General features: G+C 45.0%; 1 protein-coding gene across 1 annotated transcript; it reads left to right on the top strand.

Moving 5' to 3' along the window:
- The first annotated feature begins 1,088 nt into the window (after window positions 1-1,088).
- Nub1 (negative regulator of ubiquitin like proteins 1) lies at window positions 1,089-22,487 on the top strand. The gene is made up of 14 exons (XM_010637540.3): window positions 1,089-1,206; window positions 2,902-3,069; window positions 4,316-4,374; window positions 5,489-5,559; window positions 8,396-8,578; window positions 8,729-8,820; window positions 11,087-11,193; window positions 15,243-15,429; window positions 16,082-16,189; window positions 16,887-17,039; window positions 19,808-19,954; window positions 20,325-20,420; window positions 20,859-21,036; window positions 21,129-22,487. Exons 1-14 carry the CDS (start codon window positions 1,090-1,092, stop codon window positions 21,299-21,301), a joined length of 1,839 nt encoding a protein of 612 aa, XP_010635842.2. The 5' UTR covers window position 1,089; the 3' UTR covers window positions 21,302-22,487.
- The last annotated feature ends 2,481 nt before the right edge of the window (window positions 22,488-24,968 follow it).

Below are 24,968 nucleotides of genomic sequence, written 5' to 3'. Positions count from 1 at the left end.
ATTAAAACTCATCTATTATTGTAGTTTTTTACTTTTTTTTTTTTTTTCTGTACCAGGGATCGAACTCTGGTCCTTGCATTTTCGAGACAGGTGGTGGAACCACTGAGCCAAATCCCCAGACCTTATTATTATTGTAGTTTTTAAATTTAATACATTCTGATCTAGAGAATATTTTTATTGCCAATTTACAGTTCAAGCTAGTTTTCATTGTGTTCAGCTACCAGGTGTTTTTTTTTTTTTTAATTGTTTTGTGTTAGATTAACCAAAGTACAGGAGAATTTACAAGCTCTATATTGAGTTGCTTAAAGAAATGCATTACTATAGGGATTCATCTTTTCTCTTAGATTACAAAAGAATAGGGCTAGGGCTGGGGGTTTGGCTCAGTGGTTCACACTGCCAGCCTTGTAAGTGCAAGAGCCCGAGTTTGATCCCTGGTACCAAAACAAACATACAAACAAACCAAAAACAAAATAATAGGGCTGGGTGGAGGCTGAGGCAGGAGAATAACTATGAATTCAAGGCCAACCTAAACTACACAGCAAGACCCTGAGTCAAAAAACAAATGAATAAATAATAGAGTAAGAGATGGAAAAGTGTAATTTTCTTTGCTATATGTTAACAACTTTAAAATATATTATATTAAATGTAATGTAGGGCCAGGGATTTAGCTCAGTGGTGCCACACCTGCTTTGCAAGCACAGGTCCCTGAGTTTGATCCCCAGAACCCCCCCCCCAAATATATATATAGTATATCAGTGAACATGTTATGAATTATTTAAGTATGTATATTTAGAAAAGTTTAAAGCTGATTAAAACTTTAGTGATTTAGATTAAACTGGGGAGTGGAGGGAAGTTCTACTTTTTGTAGCACCTCAATATGTTAGGTAAGTTTTTTTTTTTTTTTTTGAGACAAGGTCTCACTTTGTAGTTCAGGCTGGCCCTAAACCTATTATGTAGCTCAGGCTGGCCTCGAACTTATGGCAATCCTCCTGCCTCTGCCTCCCGAGTGCTGGGATTACAAACATGAGCCACCACGCCTGGTTTAAAATATGATTGGGATTTTATTGATATACAAATTTGTTTTCAAGGATGGCACAAAAGAAATATCTTCAAGCAAAATTGACCCAGTTTTTAAGGGAAGACAAGATTCAACTTTGGAAACCTCCATATACGGATGAAAATAAAGAAGTTGGTTTGGCATTAAAGGTATATTTTCTTTTAATATGTAAGTAATTAGCAGTGTTATAAATCTCCTTGCTAGTAAGATTTTAAAGTCACCAGAAATTGCCAGGCACAGCCATATAAACTTTGGGTGTCACCAGAAGCATTAATGATGAGCAAGTATCTACTTTTCTGTGACTTGCTGTACAGTAGGTTTGTTGACCCAACATTACCACAGATTCAAGTAGTGTGTTACACTGTGGTATCAACATGGTTACATCATCCCCAGGCAATAGGGATTTTTAGCTCTATTATATTTTATGAGACCAACATTGTATGAGATCAACATTGTGTGTTTGTTTTGGCTTATAAATAATATTTTTAAAGTAAAATATTCTTATTTGCTTTATAACTTTACATATGTCATGAGCAGCATCTTTCTTGTAAATATTTACCTACTCTTCATTTTTAAGTGCTACATAGTATTTTATTATCAGAGATCCCCGCACTGGGTCCCAATCTCCTGTTCAGGGCTTTGACACATGGCAAGAAGAAAGACATAGGCTGGGTGTCATGGCGCAGGCCTGTAATCCCAGCGCTCGGGAGGCTGAGGCAGGAGGATCGCTGCGAGTTCAAGACCAGCCTGGGCTACACAGTGAGTTCCAGAACAGTCTCAACTACATAGTGAGACTCTGTCTCAAAAAACCACACACACACACACACACACACACACACACAAAGAAGAAGAAGAAGAAGAAGAAAGAAGAAAGACATAGAGACGAGATGGGGAACTGGCATGGCTAGCCAAACTGTCAACATTTATTGGTGACACAATTGTTGATAGGTTGGGGTGAGGGGGCTCTGTGTGGTTGCTAAGGATATGCTGCTGACCGATGCAGGCAAGGCTTATAAAAGAAGAGATGAAGCATTCTTATGTTAAGCTGGGAATGAAATTTGGGTAAGAGTCACTCTGACCTCAGCTGTGTGTTGTCTCATATGCTTTGGCCACACTCACTTACAAATAAGACAGTTGCGAGGTTAAGTCTTTACAGCATGCACTGCTTACAACCTGCTTTGGACATAATCATTGGGGCAGTCTGTCACATTGTATTATAAATTTAATAAAATCATGGGCTTGGTTTTTTATTGTTTGCCATTTATGAAATTGAGACATTAAGCCCCCAGAGCAAGTATTTTGGAGGGAGAAAACATACTGACTTCACCGTTAAGTAAAATAACTGGTTCACATCCTTTTTCAGGCTCTTTAACTCTTTGAGTTTTCTTTCTAAATTCTAAACCTCTCTTTGGTAAATAATTTTTACAACCAGTAACTTTGAGTTTTCTCTTGAGTAAGTTGTTTGAGCCTAACCCATTTTGTTCTCACGAATTTGAAATTAGAATGTTTCTCTATTTACCTCCCTTCCCCTGTAGAGGAATTGAACAGTTCACTGTTCTTAATGTATTATGGGCACAAGAGTCAGTCTATCTATCCTTGTTTTTCACCCCCTACAATAGTCCCAGTTATTTTCTTTCTGTCCATCGATCCTTTTTTACTATTGTAGGTGTTTTATTTTTTTCCTGGCTCCTAAGAGCTGTGGCTGGATTTCAATACAGCAGAGCTACCTGTGCTCATTAAAATTGATTGCCCTAGCTCCTTTGTGCCTTTTTCTGCATTTCACTGTTGTTTTGTTTTTTGGCATTGCTTTTGTATTGAGCTGTGTTCCTGATTTTTCTTCATAGGATCTTGCTAAGAGGTATTCTAACAAACTAGGATGTTGTGAAGATGAAGTAGAAAAGATAATAGAAGAAATACGTTGCAAAGCAATTGAGCGTGGAACAGGAAATGAAAATTACAAAACAACTGGAATTGCTACAATTGAGGTGTTTTTACCTTCAAGACTAAAAAAAGTGAGTAATTTCCCCAGATTTACGTAGGAACCAGTACTTACTGATGTGATCAAATAAATTGTTTTTGTAAAGTTGCCATTCAAAGCTAAAGTTTCTTGAAGTGACTTGATGTTGTGGACTTTTAACACTGGCCCATTGCCAAGGTAACTGTCTTGGACCTTCTAAATGTCACAGAGCCATGTGTCATGGTATTAACCCTTCCTAGTTTAATGGTTAAAAATACTGGGGCATCAAAGAGGACACCATGTTTTGTAGAACTCTGTGCAGCAGGACACATCTCAGAGCAATTCATCCTTTTCCTACTCTGGAGGCCAGAGTTTGGCATGCTCAAGCAAGGCCAAGATGGCCTGGTGGGGCCACCTCATCTCAGGACCGTGTCATCAATAGCCCACATTGCTATGTCACTGTGGCCAGGCACTCAGCAGTGCCTCTCAGAAGAAACAAGTGTGTATGTAACAGCCTGAATATGTATGGTATATCTTTTTTTTTTTTTTTTTTGGTACTGGGGATCGAACTCGGGCCCTTGTGTGTGTGAGGCAGGTGCCAAAACCACTGAGCTAAATCCCCAGCTAACCTGCATATGAATATTCTGAGGGGTGCTGCATGACCATCAAAAGATAGAAGTGGGGCTGGGGATTTAGCTCAGTGGTTCCGCTGCCTGCCTGGCAAGTTCAAGGGCCTGAATTTGATCTCTGGTACCAAAAAAAAATGAAAGAAAGAGAGACAGAGAGGGAGGGAGGAAGGGAGAGAGGGAGGGAGGGAGGGAGGGAGGTAGAAGTAGCCCAAATGTCCTTTGGCAAATGAACAGGTAAATAAGTGTGATACACCTGTACCATAGGAACCTGTTTAGCAGTAAAGAAGAATGAAATCCTGGTGTATCTGCAGCATGGGTGAGCCTAGAAACATGCTCAGTCAAAGGCCACGTGTTGTGTGATTCTGTTTCTATGCAATGTCCAGAATAGGCAAATCTGGAGACAAAGAATACATTAGTAGTTGCAGGGAACTGGGAAGAAGAGGGAAGGGAAGGGAAGTGCAGGGCTTGGTGTGTGTTTAAGGGAAGCTGAATGATAGTGTTCTGAAATTTGACTGTAAGAATGGCTGGTCATGTGACAAGCCCCACTGCTGCCTTCTCAAGGACATTCAGGTCTCCAGGTCAACCTGCTTATGTTCAGCAGGCTTCTCCAGGCAGGCTGTATCTTTTATCCTTAGGGTTAAATCTTAGTACGCTTTGTTTTTGTTCTTATAGGACAAGAAAAACATTTTGGAGACCCGACTGCACATCAGTGGCAGAGACCTCCGGTCAAAGTAAGTATGTGCTCTGCTCTCCATGGGCTCACTTGATTCCTGTGACTGTGCTTAGCCCGGCAGGGCATCTCTCCTCACCTTAGAGGAAAGTATGACTCTGTGCTGGGTGTGTGGTGGTAGCTGAGTGGCTTCTTGCTTCTCCACGAGACTTTGATGGGATGGAGGCTGTAGGCCTGGCACAAAGGAGGTGCTTGGTGTGTGTGTGTGATTGAATGGATGGGGTATAGAAGCAGCCTGGGATTCATCATGTTACTTTTTAATTCCATCCCTTTGTGCCCTGATAGCTTGCTGTGCCCTTCAGCAAAGTGTTTTAGCTGACTTCAAGCTGTTGTCCCATCTGTGAAATAAATAAATATGTGCCTGTCACCACAAAAACCCTGATAGATTATTTTATCTACTTGGGATTTTGGGCATTTCTTTTCATTGGCAACTAATTTATTCATTCAGAAAAGAGCAAGTGTTTAAGCCAAATTCCAGGATGAAAAATCTAGCAAGAAAATGGATAAACACCTGTGAGAATTGAATGTCTGCCTACTTGGTGTGTTTTTTTGTTTGTTTGTTTGCTTGTTTGTGACAGGGTCTCACTATCTAGTTCATACTGTTCTGGAACTCACTCTGTAGCCCATGCTGGTACCGAACTCACAGTGATCCTCCTGCCTCAGCCTACTGAGTGCTGGGGTTACGGGCATGCACCACCATACCTGGCGATTCAGTGTGTTTTTAATTGGTGTTTTGAGCACCACTGGGGCTTGGCAGTCACCGTGTTTCTTAGTTGATTGCCTGTTCTCTTCTTGGGTCTGCATCAGGGATGTTAGAGTTGGAGTTGGGAAGCACCATTCATTTGGTGTCCTGCTATGGGCTTCTCCGAGAAGACCCCAGAAGGTATAAGGCGGATTTTCCCCTGAGAAACAGCCTAGTAGTCCCATTTGTACGAGGAAACTCATAGTAACACAGAGTAGAGACAAAGGGCCTTGCCATGTTGCAAGGTGAGCTGATGAGGCAAGAAGCCTAAAAACTGTGAGTTTCTGAGTAAATTGAATGTGTTGAATAAAATCGTTTTAATGGATAATAATAAATTTGCCTTCCTGCAGTTTTTACTGGTTTTATTTTACAGAATAGCTGAAACCTTTGGATTTCAAGAAAATTACATCAAGATTGTCATAAATAAGAAACTGCTTCAACTAGGTATGTTATGGGAGAAAAAAAAAATTGCAGAATTTTCCATCAAGTTAATACAAAAAATAATGATTTTGCATTTTTTTCTCACTTTTCCTCTCTTCATAACTTTCTAGCTTTGTTACATTTATAACCCAAAATCAATTGTTTTAGAAATTCACTAAAAGAAAAATATAAAGCAGAAAACAATTTTTTTTGTTTTGTTTTTTGAGACAGGGTCTTACTATGTATGTAGTTCAGACTGCTCTGGAACTCACTGTGTAGCCCAGGCTGGTCTTGAACTCAGTAGTGATCCTCCTGCCTCAGCCTCCGGAGAGCTGGGATTACAGGCGTGTAATCCACGCCCGACTTGAAAACAATTTTTTAGTCCATGTTCACTGCCTGCTCTGCACTGGTGAGGAAGAGAGATGCTGAAAACCTTTCAGGGTGTCGTTCTGTGAGAGTAGGATCGGGGCTCCCAAGTTCTCCCCAAGGCTGGGTGGGGAAGGAGGGGCAGCACTCCCAGCCTCATGTTGGAGCACCAGAATGAGAGTTGAGAAATTTGCGGGTGGGGCTCCTAAGCATTGACGATGGACAGAGCCCACACTGAATGTTGAAGCTGCAGTTCCCAACCAGGGGCAATTTTGCCCTCATAGGACAGTTGGAGGTATCAGGAGACATTTTTGGTTGTGAGAACCTGGTGGTGGGGAGATGTGCTCCAGTCCTTTAGTGGGTAGAGGCTGGAGAGGCTGCTAAGTATCAGTGCCCGAGATATCGATTGCTGCTGTTAGAGATGAGCCTTAGACCAGAGTCTTTCTCAAGGAAGTGGGAGGGCATTGACCCTGTCATGCTTGGGTCTTGATCACTGGTGGCTGGAGGGGAAGGGACAGAGAGACATCAGCTCTTGTAGCGGTCCTGACAGGTACTGTGGTCTCATCAGTTTCCAGTGGGTTCCTGGAGCCTCAAGAATCAAGTTCACAGGGCTGGGGATTTGGCTCAGTGCTTCCGCCTCGCAAGTGCAAGGGCCCGAGTTCGATTCCCAGTATCAAAAAAAAAAAAAAGAATCAAGTTCACATTGTCTGAATTTGATGTACCTCTCTGTCCTCTCCAGTGCTGTCTGTAGCCATGTCACATTGTGCATGCCACATGTCACAGAAACGTTTTCACTGGCATCTCATCTCTGTCTTCTTGTGGTATTTTGATGGACAGAAGTCCTGGATTTTGATGTTATTAAATCCATTGCCTCATGATTTGTGTTTTGTTAGAGAAGTTCTTTCTCCAACCCCAGGACCACAGGAATATTCTGCATTTACTTGTATATTATTAGTTTGATGTATCAAAGGGCTCTAATCTGTCCAAATTCCCTTTATCTATAAATGCCCAGCTTTCTTCCAGTGTCCTTTGCTAAGAGTGACTAGCCTGCCCTTTGCTTGCTGATGCCCCTTTTCTTTTGCCCTTGTGCCCTGTTTCTATACTTTTTTTGTCCTGTTTGCCTGCACTGTTTACTTTACTGTGGCTTTGTTACAGTCTTAAAACCTGGTGAGTCTCCCTCTTGGGTCTTCTGTATGCAGTTTACTTAAGTTTTTTGGATCTTTATTTTTATATATAAATGTTAGGATGATTGTCAAGTGCTTTTTTAAAAAATCCAGTTAGAGCTGGGTGTGGTAATGCATGTCTGTAATCCCAGCACTCCAGAGGCTGAGGCAGAAGGATCATCACTGTGAGTTCGAGATCAGCCTGAGCTACATAGTGAGTTCCAGGTCAGTCTCAACTACATAGTGAGACCCTATCTTAAAAAAACAAAAAAAACAAACAAAAAATCCAGTTAGCGTTTTCCAGAAATGTGTTCAAAATTTGCATTTATAGTACACAATACTATTATTTAAAAATCTATTTGCATCTGGGTTTATTTTGTTCATTGTTTGCTTTTGTACATCTTTAATGTAATTTATATTAGGTTTGTATATCTAGCTAACCTTTGCATGGAGAGCTAGCTTTCATTTATTTATTTTTGAGGGACACCCCCCGCTTTGGTACCTGGGATCTAACTCAGGACCTTTCACTTGCCAGGTATGCAGCAGAACCACTGAGCTAAATCCCTGGCCCAAGACAGAGTCTTGCTGCGCAGTTCAGGCTGACCTTGGACTCATTATGTATCCCAGGTTGGCCTTGAACGTACAGCAATCCTCCTCCCTCAGCCTCCCAAGTGCTGGAATTTCAGGCATGCGCCACCATGCCCAGCTAGCTTTTGATTTTGTCACTGTATCCCTTCCTTCTGTTTATTTCTACTATTATCCATATTTCCATCCTCTGTAAGGAAACTGAGTCCTAGAAGGTAAGTAGTTCTCCCAGAGTCCCAGAATTAAACAGAGAGGGAACCTGTGGTCTTGGCTTTTAACCACTACAAGGGTTTACCTCTCATAGTATATACTGTGCTGTAGCTTCCTGTCTGGTGGCTTTTTATTTCTCCAACTAGAGGGTAAGAAAATTTGTATACTAATTACACTGTTTTTGTTCTTTAATACTTCCTAGCACGGGGCTCTCCCTGTGATAGATTTTTTTTTTATATATATTCTTATTTGTTGCTTCAATTTGATCTTAGTGTAAGAATTAAAATTGGGAAGGGCGAATTTAGTTGGTTCTGTTTTCTCTGGTTGATTTAAATGCTGTTTAGCAGTAGCAGAGTTGCACAATGAAATTTAAGCACATTCCTACCAATGATGTGGCCTGGTGGTTTGCAAGTGCTCGTTCAAGTTTAAGAATTCCATTTAACACAGGAAGTGCACTGTTACCCAGTAATTTAATTTTTTTATTTATTTATTTTTACCCAGTAATTTTATATGAGACACAGTTCTGATGTTGACAGGGAAAAGCCTGGAGGAGCAAGGAGTGACTCACAATGTCAAGGCGATGGTGCTGGAACTCAAGCAGTCTGAAGAAGATGTGAAGAAGAACTCCCAGGAAGAGGAAGAGAAACAAAGTGAGGCCGAACTAAAAGAAAAGCGAATTCAGAGGACAAAGAAAGGACTGGAGATCCTGGCAAAGAGAGGTACACAGCACTCTGGGCTTGTCACCTCCTCAGCTGCATCGAGGTAGCAGTGGTATCTTGTGGAGTCCCCCACATCCTGGCAATCTGCACATAGTCCCTGCTGCTTGATGCTGTCACTGAATTAATGGGGTTCCTTTGGTTTTGATACAGCTGAGATGGTGGTGGACCCCGAAACTACACCCTACCTAGACATAGCGAACCAAACAGGCAGATCCATCCGAATCCCCCCGTCACAGAAGAAGGTGAGTTCTGGGGGCTCTGTACCTCCTTCTTGATCTGCAGTCAGAGCAGAGATGGCCTCAGATTGTTATTGTTCTGTAAGCCAGGCCCAGGTGCTTCTTAAATGTGGTGCTCCAATGATAAGGGTCAAATTACTTTTTTCGGATACTGGAACTTGAACCCAGGGCCTTCACACTGAACTGCAGTCCCACCAGCCCTTTTTTATTTTTTATTTGGAGGTAGGGTCTCACTAAGTTGTTCAAACCAGGCTCAAACTTGAGATCTGCTCAAACTGCAGTCTCCTGCCTGAGCCTCTGAGTGCTGGGATTACAGGTGTATACTAACATACCTGGCAATTTTTTCCTGTCTTTAAAAAATAATTTGAAAGTTGGGTGTGGTGGCAGAAGGATCACCACAATTTTGAGGCCATCCTAGGGTAAATGGTGAGTTCAAGGCCAACCTGACAAGACCCCATCTCAAAAAAAACTAAAGAAAAAAAAATTTAGAGTGGGCTTCTCTATTTAAATTATTCTGTTTAAAATTAAGAATTACAGATAAGTTTTAGTGAAAAAACTATGTGAATTGATGTTTGAACTTTCAGGGGATCGAAGTTTATTTTTTTAAATGTTGATTATTTATCTGCTTCTCTCTTTTTTTGGTGGGGAGGTGAGACTGAGATTTCCCTGGAACTCACGATGGATGTAGTCTAGGCTGGTCTCAACTCACAGTGATCCTCCTGCTTCAGCCTCCTGAGTGCTGGGATTACAGGCGTGAGCCATCACGCCTGGCTATCTGCTTCTTTCTTTAACATTGAACGATGACATCCAGCTCTTTTTGGAAAGATTATGAAGTCAAATGATTGAATTTTATACAAATTCACATCTGAAAAAATTAATGAATTTGAAAATTTTTTGGATCACCTTTTCTGTTACTAAAACAAAATACTCAAAACCAAAACTTATGAAGAAAAAAAGGTTTATTTTGGTTCACAGTTGAGGAAGTGCCATTTCATGATTGGTTGGCTCCATATCTGTGGGGCTGTGTCCAGGCAGCACACGATGGGGCAGCAGGTAGCAGAGCAAAACTGCACACCTTATCATCTAGGAAGCAAAATATGGCAAGGCAGCTCGGCGTGGTGGTGCATGCCTGTAATCCCAGCACTTGGGAGGCTGAGGCAGGAGGATCACTGTGAGGTGGAGACCAGCCTGGGCTACATAGTGAGTTCCAGGGCAGTCTGAACCACATAGTGAGACCCTGTCTCAAAAAACAACAACAACAAAAAACCCCAAAAGCCAGAATAGATACTTCAGTAGGAAGTGACAGTAGCCATGGGGGGCGGGGAGGTTTGTACCTGCAGTCCCAGCTACAGATGCCAAGGTGGGAGGGCCCTTGAACCCAGGAGTTTTATGTTTTTGTTTTGTTTTGTTTTGTTTTTTGAGACAGGGTCCCCCTATGTAGTTGAGACTGCGCTGAAACTTACTATGTAGCCCAGGCTGGTCTCGAACTCACAATGATCCTCCTGCCTCAGCCTCCTGAGTGCTGGAATTACAGACGTGTACCACCACACCCAGCAAGTCCAGTTCTAGACCATTTGGGGCAATAGCAAGACCTTCACTCAAAAAAAAAAAAGGGAAGGGCCAGGGATTTAGCTCAGTGGTTCCACCACCTGCTTCACAAGTGCAAGGACTGGAGTTCCATCCCTGGTACCAAAAAAGAAAAGAAAAAGAAAAAGAAAATAGAAAGTGAATGATTTTTTTAAAGGAATGCAAGAATAACTGGCTGCCTGCTTATGTTTAAAAAGTGTAATAGAGCCAGGAGTAGTGGCACACGCTTGTAATCCCAGCACTTGGGAGGCTGAGGCAGGAGGATCCCTGTGAGTTTGAGACCAGCCTGGGCTACATAGTGAGTTCCAGGTCAGTCTCAAGTACATAGTGAGATCCTGTCTCAAAAAAACAAAAGCAAACAAACAAATAAGTGTACTAGAATACTAGAAATGGCTCTAGGTCTACAAACCCTAAAGTAAACTGATGAACATAGAGATAGGTGCTGCTCACTGAATGGATAGCTTGGTTTTAGCATTTAAATGAAATCAAGCTCTGATTATATTTTTCTTAATTTTGGCGTTTAGGTTGAGTTGTAATTTTGTGGGGTTTTTTGTTTTGTTTTATTCTTGTGTTTTGTTTTGTTTTTTTACCTTATTTGTTTTTCCTTAGAATGAATATGCTTTTGATACCGTTTGTTTTGTTATATTTTAAAATAATGTTTTTTAAAATCCACATTCTTTCCTAGGCCCTTATGTTAGCTATGGGATATCATGAGAAGGGCAGAGCTTTCCTGAAAAGAAAAGAATATGGAATAGCCTTGCCATGCCTTTTGGATGCTGACAGATATTTCTGGTAGGCACTTTTGTCCTTGGTGTTCACCAATTTAGGGAAGGTAACCTGGATCATACACAGCACCCCTTATAATTCAAACTCAGATTGTCACCCAAGATGGCTTCATGTAAAAGAGCAGTTAGGGTGTAGACTACTTGTGAATTCTTTCTGCCCTTTCTGTTTTTAATTGGCATCTTTTCCCTGCACAGAAAAGAATTTTACAAACTCGCCCCCCACTTTTTCAAGAAGCATTTTGTATGTTTTCTTTCTCTCTCTGCTTTGTGATCTGTTGCTGGCTGAACTATCTGCAGTAGCGTTTCCCATTAGTTTTTTGCCTCATGGTTTTGGCATAGATGTCGATGATCATTCCCCAAACTCACTGTTTCATTAGGGGCTGCACTATGGTTGTTCCTTTTACATTTATTGCTAGAGTTCTCTGACAAGAAATATTTTCCTCAGCTGTTTGGTTATGTTGAGGTATGATTTGTGTAAGAAAGAGAATAAAATACTCTTTTTTTTCTTCTTCTTTTCTTGTCTTTAGAATAAATGAGTTAGTCCCTCAGAGGTGAACAATGAATTTTTTTTTTAAGTGGCAGGATTATGGACTCATGGATGTGCCTCAAACTTGATTGCTTAAATTTGTCCTCTTTGGCTGGAGAGTGGCCCTGTGTCCTCTAGACTGGGTCCTGGTAGTAGACTCACTATGGACCCAGTGATATTTCAGGGAACTCCTTGGGCCAGGAGTCAGCAGTATCCCAAGGATCCCTGGTTTCTGTTCCTGCAAAAGGGCGCTTAAAGACTATAACTCAGGTATATTCAGTGTTTGATTTGATATTAGAAAATGGTCAAAAGTTAGCAGTGATGGGCCAGGGATTTAGCTCAGAGGTGCCACTGCCTACCTGGAAAACACAAGGCCCTGAGTTCAATCCCTGATGCCAAAAAACAAGCAGTGTCAGCGTCAACGTTCTATTTTTGTGAAATCCAAAGTTAATCCTCTATACGTTAAGAAAATAAATATAAATGTTTACAGTTCACATTGATCAACACCTTTGGGTATTAAATGAAAAAACTGCAGCTTTAACTTATGCACAGAAAGGGTTTATTGTCCCAAATGTTTGGGAGGAGGAGGTTAAGGCTAGGAGCCTCCAGGATCTCCTGCTTTGTCTCTGCTGCTTTCTGAAGTCAGCTTCATTCTCTTCTGCTGCAAACAGTATAGACTTTTTAGTTCATTTTTTAAAATCCAGGTAATTTTATTTCCTTGCATAGTTGCTCTTATAGTCTTATAGCTGTTACTATAAAGAAAATTTTAAATGTATATTAAAATATAAACTAGTATATTAAATTTCTCTCTACTGGCAATTATCAAGAAATGGTAAAGCTGGGGATTAAGCTTAGTGGTACTGTGCCTGCCTCACAAGTTCAGGGTTCTCAGTTCAATCCCTGGTAGCAAAAAAGAAAAAAGAAATGGCTGACTCAATTCATCTGTGTGATCTTCTCTTAACCTTTTACCTGGACAGTCCTTGAAATAATTTTCAGATCTCAGAGAAGCCATGAATAAAAAAACTTGGTCAGGGATTTGGCTCAGTGGTTCTGTCGACTGCCTTGTAAGCACAACAACCCGAGTTCGATCCCTGGTACCACAAAACAAAAAACTGTATCTTCATGATACATCAACATGTTCAGTAAACCATAGATAAAATAATCATTGTCAGTGTCTTTTTAAGTAGATGTATCACCTTTCTGTCACGGTAACAGATACCTGTGATTATCAGCTTAGAAAAGGTCTATTTTACCTCACAGTTTTGGGGGTTCTTAGTCATGGTAGCAGAAGCTCACGACTAAAGAGCCTGTTTACCTCCTGGTGGTTGGAAAGCAGAGAGGGGGACAGAGAAAGTGGCATCCCACAATACCTTTCACGAGCATACCCCAGTCACCAAAAACCTCTCACTGAGCTCCACCTCCTAAAAGTTTCTACCACCTTCCAGTAGGGCCAGCCTTCAGACCAATCCTTCACATGTGGGCCTTTGAGAAACTGCCACAAAAAAACAAAACAAACAAACAAAAAAACTAAAATTATAAGCCAAAGTAATAACAACAATATACTCTAAAATGCAATTTTATACTAGATTTCTAAAAACCTTTATTTTTTCTAACTGAAATGATCAGGTTCAAAAATAACAGTTTCAAAATTACCAGAGATTTAGCTCAGTGGTTCTGCCACCTGCCTTGCAAGCAGAAGGTCCCAAGTTCGATCCCTGGTACCACAAAGAAAAACAAAAACACAAACACACATAAAAAAAATTACAATGTGCAGATGAAGATTTCTTGAAACTCAGAATAAAATATACCCCTGTAATAGGAGACCTGTGCTTTGATGTATTTTGGGTTTTTTGCTGCATATTCATTCAATTTTGGGTCACACTTGAGGACATGTCAACTTTATTTTCAGCTGAAGGGAGGCTGTTTCTATTCTTAATGTTTATTAAACATGAAAGCCCGTTCACACATGTGAGAAACTGAAAAGTGTGGCAAAATGTCTTCTGCTCCCATGAATGGCAGGACCATCTCTGCACAGAAACCTGAACATGTTACAGACAAGATCAGAAATTCTCCCCTGGAGTGTAAGATTAGACTACAGTTCATAGAATCCTTTCCCTCCTCTCAAAATTGGGTTCTCAGGCTGAGCAGCAGATTTTAGGAAAGTGTTCTTCACCCAGCCCTGCATCTATGTGTGTGCAAAATATGGTGTACACGTTACCAAATGGAAACAAAGGAGGCAGGCAGTGGACCCACTGAGTTACATCCCTGACCCTTAAAAAAATTTTTTTTTGGGTACTGGGGATCGAACTGGGGTCCTTGTCCTTGCAAGTCTGGTTGGTGGCAAAACCACTGAGCTAAATCCCCAGCCCTGGACACAAAGGAAACATTAAAAGAAGAAGCGATAAATAAATGTAAAAATACTATTCTAACATGTTTTTATTGCCCCCGCTGGATTAGATTATAAGCAGGTTCTGCCCTCAGAGACCACTGTTTTAAAGGGTAAATGACAAAATGAGATTCCATTTGATTTCTCTTCTTGCTGAACATACGTTGACATTCAGGACAGGAGTTTGAGGATGTGCATTTCATTTCATGTATGAACAGTCTTATTTTAGTAGAATCCCGATGAAAGCAGAAAACATTTCACTGCATGGTTCCATGTTTTCTTTCTTACTGAAGGCCTGAGATCTACATTTCTATTATAAATGTTAGTGCAATCACAGCTAAAGTCCAAAGAGGTAACCCTGATGGCTGTCTTCCTCCATGTTCTGCTTATTGTCTGGTCTGTCTGTCTTCTGTGCCTGGGTCCAGCCCAGAGGCCCAGCTGCAGAGGACCCTTTTGTCTGGACATGGTCCTTCAGAACACAGTTAGACTTCAGGGCCTGGTGTTTTTTGGTTGTGCTTCCTCCCAGCCTATATGTGACTGAATGTGAGTACCCTGGCACAGAGCAATCAAGGTGCTCTTAAGATGTGATGATTTGGGATGGCTCTTAGCATTTCCTCTATGTTGGAGTCACCTGGGCAAGTTAGAAATACAGTAGAACATCCAGCCACCATTCCTAGAGACTTTCGTTGGTCTGGGTGGGGGTTCCTACATCAGTAAATCTAGGAGAAAGGAAGAAGAGAGAGATTGAGAGTCCTTATGTCTAAGCAATTCTGATCTTCAGTCAGGGGCGCAAGGCACTCTGTTAAACTTTGGTCACTGATGTGTACAGTGGGGCATTGATATAATGGCAACAGCTCAGGCCAGAGGGGTAGCTCCCATGGCTGAAGTCTACTTCCTGCTAGGCCTCTTTCAAGCCTAGAAAGGGGCATGCGTGTGTGTGTGTGCACGCATGCATATGCTCACGTGCGCACGCCTTTGTGTATCCTGGAAGCGTTCAGATTATAAATGAACTCCCATCATAAGCATTGGGATCTCTGTTTTCAAACAGTCTTTGAAAATACGCCAAGAACTGGGAAAGAATGCTAGGAATTCACTTGAAAAAGCTCTTATAACTCAGCAGTGACATGGTCCCCTTTCCTTTCAGTGAGTGCAGTCGAGAGCTGTTGGACATCGTGGATAACTATGCCGTGCTCCAGCTGGACATCGTGTGGTGCTACTTCAGCTTAGAGCAACTGGAATGCCTTGATGATGCAGAAAAAAAGCTCAATTTGGCGCAAAAATGCTTGAAAAATTGTTATGGAGAAAATCATCAGCGACTGGTCCACATAAAAGTATGTTACTTTAATTTCTGTATTATTAGATCTGTTTCTAAAATTTATGTTTATTCCCATGAATGTCTTTAGGCTGATTCAGAGATGATTTTATCCTGGTAGTAGCATGCAATATGATTTTTCAGATCTGTATTTTACAAAGTACTCAGTGTGTTAGCTGCCTGGCTGTTTCTTTGGTATGTACTGAGCTCAGAGGAACAGTTTTCTAAGCCTAGACCCCCACTTTCAAGCTCTCTGGACAGGAAACAGTGACTTCTTACATTCATTCACATGTAATGCAAGGTATAGATGCAGAAAACAGGTATCTGAATACTGACAGGTGACTTGAGTCGCATGCAGCTCCAGAGCTGTAAGTCAGATTAGCATCTTTCTGTTCCCACAAGTCCTCGGAGTCTCCCTTATGTGGAACACCTTCTGCCTGCTGTGAAGCTTTGCGTTCTTCCAATAGACCAGAAGGGCCAAGCATCTGGATACAGGTGTCCTGACCCTATCTTCCCCCATGTGCTCTAGGGTCTCTGCTTTTGCCATCAGCAGTAGTGATGTTACACAGTTAGTGCTACCATCTGCCCCTAAGGAGGTAGAGGGATGTGAACATTATGTACCTACAATTAGAAATAAGACAGTTTTATCCTTTTTTCCCTGATAACTTTAGGGAAATTGTGGGAAAGAGAAAGTGTTGTTTTTAAGACTTTACTTGCTTCAAGGGATCCGAAACTATCACAGTGGAAATGGAGAAGAGGCCCATGAGTATCTCAATAAGGTAAGAAGAGCACATGGTGACCATTTTCACTGGCTTTTTTCCTGCTCCCCAGAAGTGAGTGTTGTATAAATTCAGCAGTTGCTGACTTGTTGGAACCATGCTTCTCCATGCCTGTTCTCCCTCTTGGGTAGCATGGACACACTTGTATTTGTTAGGGTCCAGGCAGGGTGCTATAATGAGAACGCTTGAAAAAGATAGTGACTTTAATTGCATAGCTCGCAAGAGGCGACAGGCCAGGCCAGAGGGGCAGCTCCCTTGGCTGACCTGCTTGTCAGTGCCTCTGCCACCAGCAAAAGGGTCTGGAGCATGTGGGGGACAGTGGAAGTGCACCTGTCTTAGCTACGTGCCAGTCACCTAGCCTTGGCTGCCTGAGCTCACCTAGCTGTAAGGGAGGGTGAGGAATGCTGCATGTGCAGCTCAGGTCCAGGGAGTTTTACCACACAGATGGGGATAATGGGTCCCAGTCATGTCCAAAACTCCCAGCATGTTCGCTCAGGTTGTGTTGTAGGTAAGCTGTGGAAGCAGAGTTCTGGTCTTTCTGTTCATATTGGTAATAAATTAGATGTTGAGTTTTGGTCTGAAACCCAATAAGCTGTAATTCACATTGGGTTCATGCTAGTTCTTTTAGGCTTTCTGCCTTCTGTTACATTCTAGCGTTGTTCCAGCCACCTGATTCTTAGTTTCTCCCTCTCTGTAGGCACGACTGCTCTTCAAAGAGTTGCATATCGACCCCTCAAAAGTGCACAGCCTGATGCAGCTGGGGTTCACACCTCAGGAAGCCCGGCTCGCCCTGCGCGCCTGTGATGGCAACGTGGACCATGCAGCCATTCACATCTCCAACCGAAGAGAGGTAGCTCTTCATGTACCCCACATCTGTGCTCTGAGAGGTTGTGAAACGAGAGGCATAGCATGTGTGTTTCCGAAATGCCAAGCTTTCTTGGGTATGAAAGAACACAAAAGATAAACCCATGAGAGGTGTCAGTAGCAAGGCATTGTCACTCCATATCAGAAAGGAAAGAGTAATTTTTTTGTTTTTGTTTTTGTTTTGTTTTTTTTTGGCGGTACTGTGGATCGAACTGGACCTTGCGCTTGTGAGACAGTTGTGGTGCCACTGAGCTAAATCCCCAGCCCAGTAATGTGTCTTTTAATTACATTAGTTTCCAGGGAGTATAGCTTCTTGCACAGTGGAGGTCGGACAGGCAATCTTCTCTCACTCTTTCTTGCTGTCTTGATACCACAGTGTATTTCTGGAAACCATTCTAAAGGAGGCTGGGTTGTTCCATGGGGCCATTGCATGGAAATGCTCTGGATTTACATTCATTTTTTTTTTTTCTTTTGTGCTGGGGATCAAACTCGGGACCTTGCACTTGCTAGGCAGGTAGCAGAATTACTGAGCTAAATCCCTGGCCCTGGACTTACATTCTTGCCTAGAAACATTAGTCAAACTATAGGAAGAAGGATCATTACATTATGAAAAAACAATTTTTTAGCAGAGTACTACTCAGCCTTAAAGGATGAGCTTTGAGACATGTATAGCTAACTGGATGGACCTTGAGACCATACTCTTAAGTGAAATAAATCAGACATACCTGTTTAAATACTGCATTGTTTCTCTGGTGTGAGAAACCAAAAGTGGAAATAAGGACAGAAACGTATAGTGGATGTTAGGAAACAGGAAGAAAATATTCAAATGTGAAAGGGAACAAAGGAGGGAGAGAGAAAGGAAGAAAGGGAGAAGAAAAAAAGTGAAAATAGAAGGAAAAAATGGAAGCAAAGCTTTTGGACATAGGGAAGGGAGAGGGCTTGAGAAGGGGAATGGAATAAAATAAAATTGAAATATGTATATATAGAGAGGAGAGCTGGTATGGTGGTGTACACCTTAACCCCCAGCTACCCAGGTGACTGGGCAGGAGGATCACAAACTTGAGACCAGTCTGGGCAACCTAGTGAAACTATGTATGTTAAAAAGAAAAAATAAAAATAAAAGCTGGGAATGTAGCTCAATGATAGAGTGCTTGCTTAGCATTGACCAGGCCCTGGGTTTTGTCCCCTTAAATGCCAAAAAAGTACAGTGGATTTATATGTATATTTACAAATTAAGCTCTAGGAATCACAACACAGACACCTCAGTTCCCGAGACTCTCAGTATGAACGTCCACAGAGCTGAATGGAACAGGTAATTCTTGTGCACAGGGCCCTGAGTATGGCAGAGGAAATGGGTGTGGCATACCGTGCTGCGGCACTTTGGCTGTGAGCTGTAGTTGCTCACCTTCTCAGAAGGCCCTGATGCCTGCCTTGTCCAGGCCTCGCCTTCAGTTTGACTTGAGAGTCCACTCACACAGCAAGACGGTCTCTACTTTATGCAGATGTTCCAGTGCAGTGCTCTGAAACATTATTTGCAGCGTCATTTGGTGTAACTCTTGCTAGTACAAAGAGAAGTGTCCAAAGCACTTTTCCTCCCATGTATCTATGAGGTTGAAAGAAAATAGACATAGACATCTGTCATTGCAGGAGGAGCTGCTGGAGCCTCCAGTGTGGTGCTGGCTGGGGTCAGGCAAGGCTTAGAGTCCCTGTTTTGTGGTGGGTTTTCCCGGAGAGGCAGGTGCCTCACATGTTCTGGGAGTGCATCAGCAAGTCCCTGGTGGTAGAAACAAGTTGGGCTATGGATGCCTTCACTCATTGAATCTGCCTAGTAGTTCTCCTGCCAACCCTGTGGGAGTTTTTACAGTGCTAACATGGTGTTTGCTTTCATCTCCTAAGAGATGTAGGCCTTTTCCTACTGTAGGAAGAAATGAGGGGTACCAGGGGCCAGGTACCCAGAAACAGCAGCATAGGCCACTATCCCCTCTGCTCACTGCTGCTCTGTGTCGTGCAACCAGGGCCCAGTCATTTAGCTTTCTGGGAAAATTTGTCTCATTGGAAAATGAGATTGGATTAAATTAGTTTTCAAATTTGTGGGGGTTTTGAACTTTTTTTTTCCAGTGCTAGGGATTGAAACCACCCCATGTGAGGCAGGTGCTGTACCACTGAGCTACATCCCAGCCACAACCCATTTATTTGAGCAGCTAAAAATGACACTTCTATGGGTGTTTCCATTTGTAAATACACACTTCTTCCAGTCTGGGCAGGAGAAGGCAAGAGACAAGCAGCCAGCTCAGACACTTGTTAGAAGCAGCATCTTCTGTACCATGGGATTAAATGGCTTTTGTCCCTTCAAGCATTCCATGGAACGGAGCCTTGCCACCTCAGGTTTGCTGGGAGTCAGCATTATGGCATCAGCTGATTCACATGAACCTGGGCAGCTCCTCACAGGCTGGGACATGGTCCCTGTGCAGAAAGCTCTTCGGCCCTAGTTCTGGAGCGGTCCCCCGCCTCTTCCCTGCAGCCTCTGGCCATGGTGCTGGCTGGATTCTGATGTTGCACTGTGGGGCTTATGGAGGCGCCCCTTCCTGCCTGGGCTGAGGCTTTATTTACCCTAGTTGCCCAGGACTCCTCCTGCCGCAGGACTGGAGGGGCTGGGACAGAGGCATCCTTCCCTCTGTTCAGCCTGCCTGGTGACTGGAAGCCGGCTGTAAAATCTTGACCTCTAACCTGGTGGGCCTTGCTTTTTTCCTGAAGGAGCTGGCCCAGATGAGGCAAGAAGAGAGGGAGAAGAAGCGGCGCCGCATGGAGAACATCAACTCTTTGAAAGGCATGGGCTACTCCGCACGTGCTGCCAGGCAGGCCCTGCATCAGGCTGGTGGGAACCTGGACGAAGCACTGAAGGTGATGCACCCTGCTGGCCCCTCCTCCCGGCCGTTTCCCTGATTCCTGGTGTGCACTGCTGTGGGCCTCCAGCCAAGTGGCAGAGCAAGAGCAATACCTTGGCTCCAGCTCAGGCCAAGGCCTCCTGGCTGGGGACGTAGTGCTGTTCACACTGGAAGTCCAGCTTCTCCTTCCCCTACTTCCCCTTCCCCTTTGGTTCTTCCGTGACTTGTGGCTCCTGTGAACACCGCCCAGCAGGGTGGGGGACCCTGTCTTGGCCCCAACGGGCCCTGTACTTGACTTTCTGACCTTCAAATAGCCAGGTCAGGGTTGTGGCCAGGGTTGTGGGTGTGGGCAGTCGTGAAGAGTAACAGGGCCCCCACACTTGCAGATCCTCCTCAGTAACCCTCATATGTGGTGGCTGAATGACACGACTCCCGACCCCAGCAGCTGCCGCGAGAGTCCTTCCCAGGAGGGCATTGACCAAGTGAGTGCAGCCTCCCTCGACCGGCTGGGGAGGCCTGGGTGGCCAGGGTCCAGGTGAGTTTGCACCCCACAAGCAGGAGGCATTTCCTTAGGGGGGACTGGAAAATGCAGAGAGCATCTTGTTTCTCTCAGCCCCATCTCTACCATGGAAACCCAGCTCCTGTGTGCCAGTGATGGCTGCATGCCTGGTGCCCCCATTGTTGTGTAGCATACGGTGACCATTTAACTCATGGTGCTCCTGGTGAGCGTGATCACACTTAGCCTGAGGTGGCTCATCCCAAGATGAACACTCAGCCTTTCCTGGAGGCCTTCTACATGTAGAGGCTAAGGGGTGAATTGTCAGGAAGGGCAAGTGGTGTGTGTGCTGGAGTTGTTTATAAGAGAAGGCCGTCCTCACTGTGCCCTGTGGTGACAGTCATCCCCCTGTGCTCTGCCCTAGCTGGTGTACATGGGCTTTGACTCGGCAGTGGCTGAAGCTGCACTGAGAGTGTTCAGGGGCAGCGTTCAGCTGGCAGCACAGACCCTCGCTCACCATGGCGGCAGCCTCCCTCCTGACCTGCAGCTGTCGGAGGAGGACTCCTCGTCCACACCGTCCATGTCCCCTTCAGACTCTGCAGGTAAGCCCGCAGGAGCTGGAGCTGGCAGGACCCTGATGTCCCTGGGACAGTTGTCCTTGGTAACCCACTCACCCCTGCCGTGTTCCCTGTAGGGACCTCCAGTGCCTCGACAGATGAGGACATAGAGACAGAGGCTGTCAATGAGATCCTGGAAGACATTCCTGAGCATGAGGAAGATTATCTCGACTCTACTCTGGAAGATGAGGAAATCATCATTGCAGAGTACTTATCCTATGTAGAAAATATAAAGTCAGCAACCAACTGAGCTGTGAACAGGAATAAGTACATTTCTGCGCATAAATTCTGTCATGAAAAGTGCAGCACAGGTCTTTTCTTCTTGCTGTCCTCTGATGCTGCTCGTGCATACTTCCTCCTCACAGTAGGAGAGGCAGGCAGGGTACCCCACAGGGATGAGAGGTTTGCTTGGGCAAACCCTCTGGTCCAGCCCTGCTCTTCCCATCTGTCCCAGCTTCTGTGCCCCTCACTCTGCCTGCCTGCTTGGATTCCCACCCAGCAATGGGGAGCTGGCTCTCTGATCTGAAGGCCTGGTGGCCCTGGGGAAGGTTTCCGGGGGTGGGGTGCAGGTAGGGGCACGCAGACCTGGCTGCCCCCCTTCCAGTCTCACAGCCTTGTGCCTAGCTTTCTCCCCCACCTGCTGTGGAAATCCTGTTGTCCCACCTGTGATGCTAGCTATACTGGAGCCGCTGTCCCCCAACCCGAACCACCACAGTTGTACCTTAGGTCTTCATTCCAGCTGCTGTGGGGTATAAAGATGTGCCATGGGCCTTTCTCCTGAAATGCTGATGCTTTCTGCATAGTTGGTAGAATATGCACTTGAAATTCAAGGTTGAGGTTCAGATTTCATATGCATCCAGAATGCTTCACACAGTCTTTTATTAAATGTGAAAGTTTTAAAGCTAACCAAAACAGCTTACAGTTTTTATTTTTATTTTTTGGTACTGGGGATTGAACTTTGGGACCTTTGCGCTTTCGAGGCAGGCAGTGGCACCACTGAGCTAAATCCCCAGTCCAGCAGCTTATAATTTTGAATGAACATTTTTAGACTGCTGTCCTAGGAACGCACTGCTGGGATCTATCAGATTTAGACATATTTTCTCCCCGTTTGGGATGAGGATTTTTCTGACAAGATGGTTCCCAAAGGGAACAAAGCAGTCAGCTTTGTATGGCTCAAATAACTTTCCCCTTGGATGTGTGTTAGATGAGCGCCTGCCCAGTGCCCTGCCAGCCACATGTGGAGTGGACCAAGTGCCGAGTGTTCCCGAGACCCTTGCTTTCTGGAAGCCCCTGGACGCTCCTCTGATTGAAGGCAGGGTGGGTTGTGCACCACTTTTGGGAACCCACTTGCAGTGTTGCGATTTTTGCAGTGACAACAACCCATATGGGAGATGAGCAGGAATCTTATCTTTTAAAGTGGATGATGATGATGGAAATAAAAGGTAAAAAGTGTATTAGAAGGTGTCTGCCTCCCTACAATCAGTCACGCAAAGCCGTGAGGGTTTCACCTGTTAAATGACTGATGACCAGGAGCCATTTCCAGCGCAAGTGTTTCGAGGAAGGGGAAGACTAGCCTCACAGCAGCAGGGGGCACTGCTCGGGGGAGGTTATGTGGAAGGATTGACCTGGGTCTCAGGGTGGATGGAATGTGGCTGTCAGCCAGGTGGCAGGGAGTCTGGGCCTCACATGACAGTGTCACACTTGGCTTTGGGGGCTTCCTGAGCACTGGCTGACGAGTCCAATCCTGGGCACGGCAGGCTGGCTTCTGCTTCCTGACAGTCTTACACTTGATCTTAGCCAAAAGACAGACGCGATTCCTGCCAGCTTTTTTTGCGGGGGGTACCGGAAATTGAACTCAGGTGTGGTGCCACTGAGCTAAATCTCCGGCCCTCCTGCCTGTTTTAATGCGGGTGGAAAAGGACAGGGAAGGACAGCCACACCAGGCTGACGAGCACCAAGTTGGGGCTGAGACTCACCCTGGCCCTTTAGGGGCATTAGAGTGTGTAGTAAGAGATCATCGCCAAAGGGCTGGGGGTCTCCTTAGGGAGTCGGGTGAAATCCCACTCCTGATCTGGGACAAGTGGCTAGGTGGGGAAAGGCTGAGCACCTGGCTTCCTGTGGCACCCTTGGGCCCACAGGCGTGACAGAAGGGAAAGGTGGGGGTAGAGGGTGGCTTAGTTCAACCCTGGAGCCCCGAAGGACAGGCAGGGCCCAACTGGAGGGAGCCCAGACAGGTAGACGACCAGCTGGGGAAGGCATTGCAGAGGCCAGATCAGCCCGAGGCTGTGCAGTGATGGGCTGTGCTTGGCTGGTGCCCTTGATGCTGATCCCTGCTCATCAGGTTGTCTGCTGTGGCCCTGGTGACTGCCGTGCTGTGCATTTTTCTGCCCAGATGTCAAGTTTTCTGTCCCTCCCTTGGCCAACTAAGTAGATTGACCAAAGGCAAATAACCATTCTTTTCCTTTTAAAAACATTTTTTTGTGGTGCTGGGGACTGAGTTTTTTGCATGCCTACATGCCCAACCCTGCTTTCTCCTGTAGAGCAAGGGAACTGCGTTGTAGCCAGAGGGGACCAGTCTGGTGCCAAGCAGCCAGTGAACTGCACTCACCACATGACCCAGGCTAAAAAGCCCAGGAAGAGGGACATGTCATCCTTGTATCCTCAGCACCAGCATGGAAATAAAGTCATCCATGATATAAATAGATGTAAAACTGGTTTCACAGCAGCCTACATCCAATCTCTGAGAGCTGCTGCTCTGGGCAGATGGTGATGGGAGGGTCTTGCTCTGCCATGGCAGGAGACAAAGCTTTAAGCCCCCAGTGCATGTCACCTGGCTGAATCAGTGTCACTTCAGCAAAGGAATGAGTTCCAGCCCAGGACAACTCCTGGATCTCTGCCTTGCCTCCTGCAGCATTACTTCTGCCTGGCAGGAAGCCTCTCGCTGACCGGCAGTGCTGCGAGGTGAGGTGGTGGTGGTGATGGCCCTGCTCCCATGGGGCTGAGTGCTCCAGTGCCTCCAGAGGACAGCGCCTGTGCCAGGAAGCCTGCGTGCCCAGGGTTCCCAGGTCCAGCCCAGAGCCCCATCACAAACCTGGGCTTCTCCCCCTGCCCGTGTGATGAGATCGCCCACCAACCCTGGCATCCCAGAGAGTGGGTTGCATCTGTGGGACAGCATACCTTGGCTGAGAAACATCTGTGCTCCAAGGAATACATTGTGGGCTGCCTGACTCCAGGCTGCTGGTCCAAGAGCCTTCACAGTGAGATGCCAGGCTCTTGACGTCACCTGCATTGTCTTAACACCGGGAGCCAGCCAGGGACTGGCACAGCACTGAGGATGCACAAGGTGGCAGCACCAAGGGGCTGAAGAGCACCTCTTGGGAGGTCAAGGATGCCAAGGAGGCTCCTGTCCTCTCCCCTGCAGCTCCTGGCAGGATGGCACTGCTCCAGTGGCTCTGCCACCACACCTGGCAGTGTGGGCACCTGTGCACAAGGCCAGCAGGCCCAGCCACTGGTCTGCGCACCTGTGAATGGTGAGGCCCCTGGATTTGTGCTGGAAAATCTCCAGAGCAGGAACCTGATGCCAACTCCTCATTCCCCACAGCTGCTGTCCATGGTGACATTGATGACAGCCCTAATCTCAGCCAGGTGAAGGCAGAGCTGTCCCCTGCCCACAAAGGGAGCCAAGATTTGGTTTACAGAACAAAATGTACCCAAGAACACAGTTAACTTTGAAGATGTGTATTTGAGCTCTTCATGAGGGCTATGGTTGACAGTTTGTCAAGGAAACAATCTGGTTCTATGGCTTTTGTAAAAACGTCCCACTTAGCACTCTGCATAAAGGGACCCCCCGGGGACCTTCAGGTGCTTGGGGCATCATTTATGGGGGTCCCAGGGTGGGTGGGTGGGGCTGTGCTCTG

This window comes from Fukomys damarensis, unplaced genomic scaffold (genome assembly GCF_012274545.1).
Source record: "Fukomys damarensis isolate Sample0158 unplaced genomic scaffold, DMR_v1.0_HiC HiC_scaffold_16, whole genome shotgun sequence".
Taxonomy (NCBI): domain Eukaryota; kingdom Metazoa; phylum Chordata; class Mammalia; order Rodentia; family Bathyergidae; genus Fukomys; species Fukomys damarensis.
Note: the sequence above shows the minus strand (reverse complement) of the source record. Positions and strands in the feature narration are given on the sequence as shown.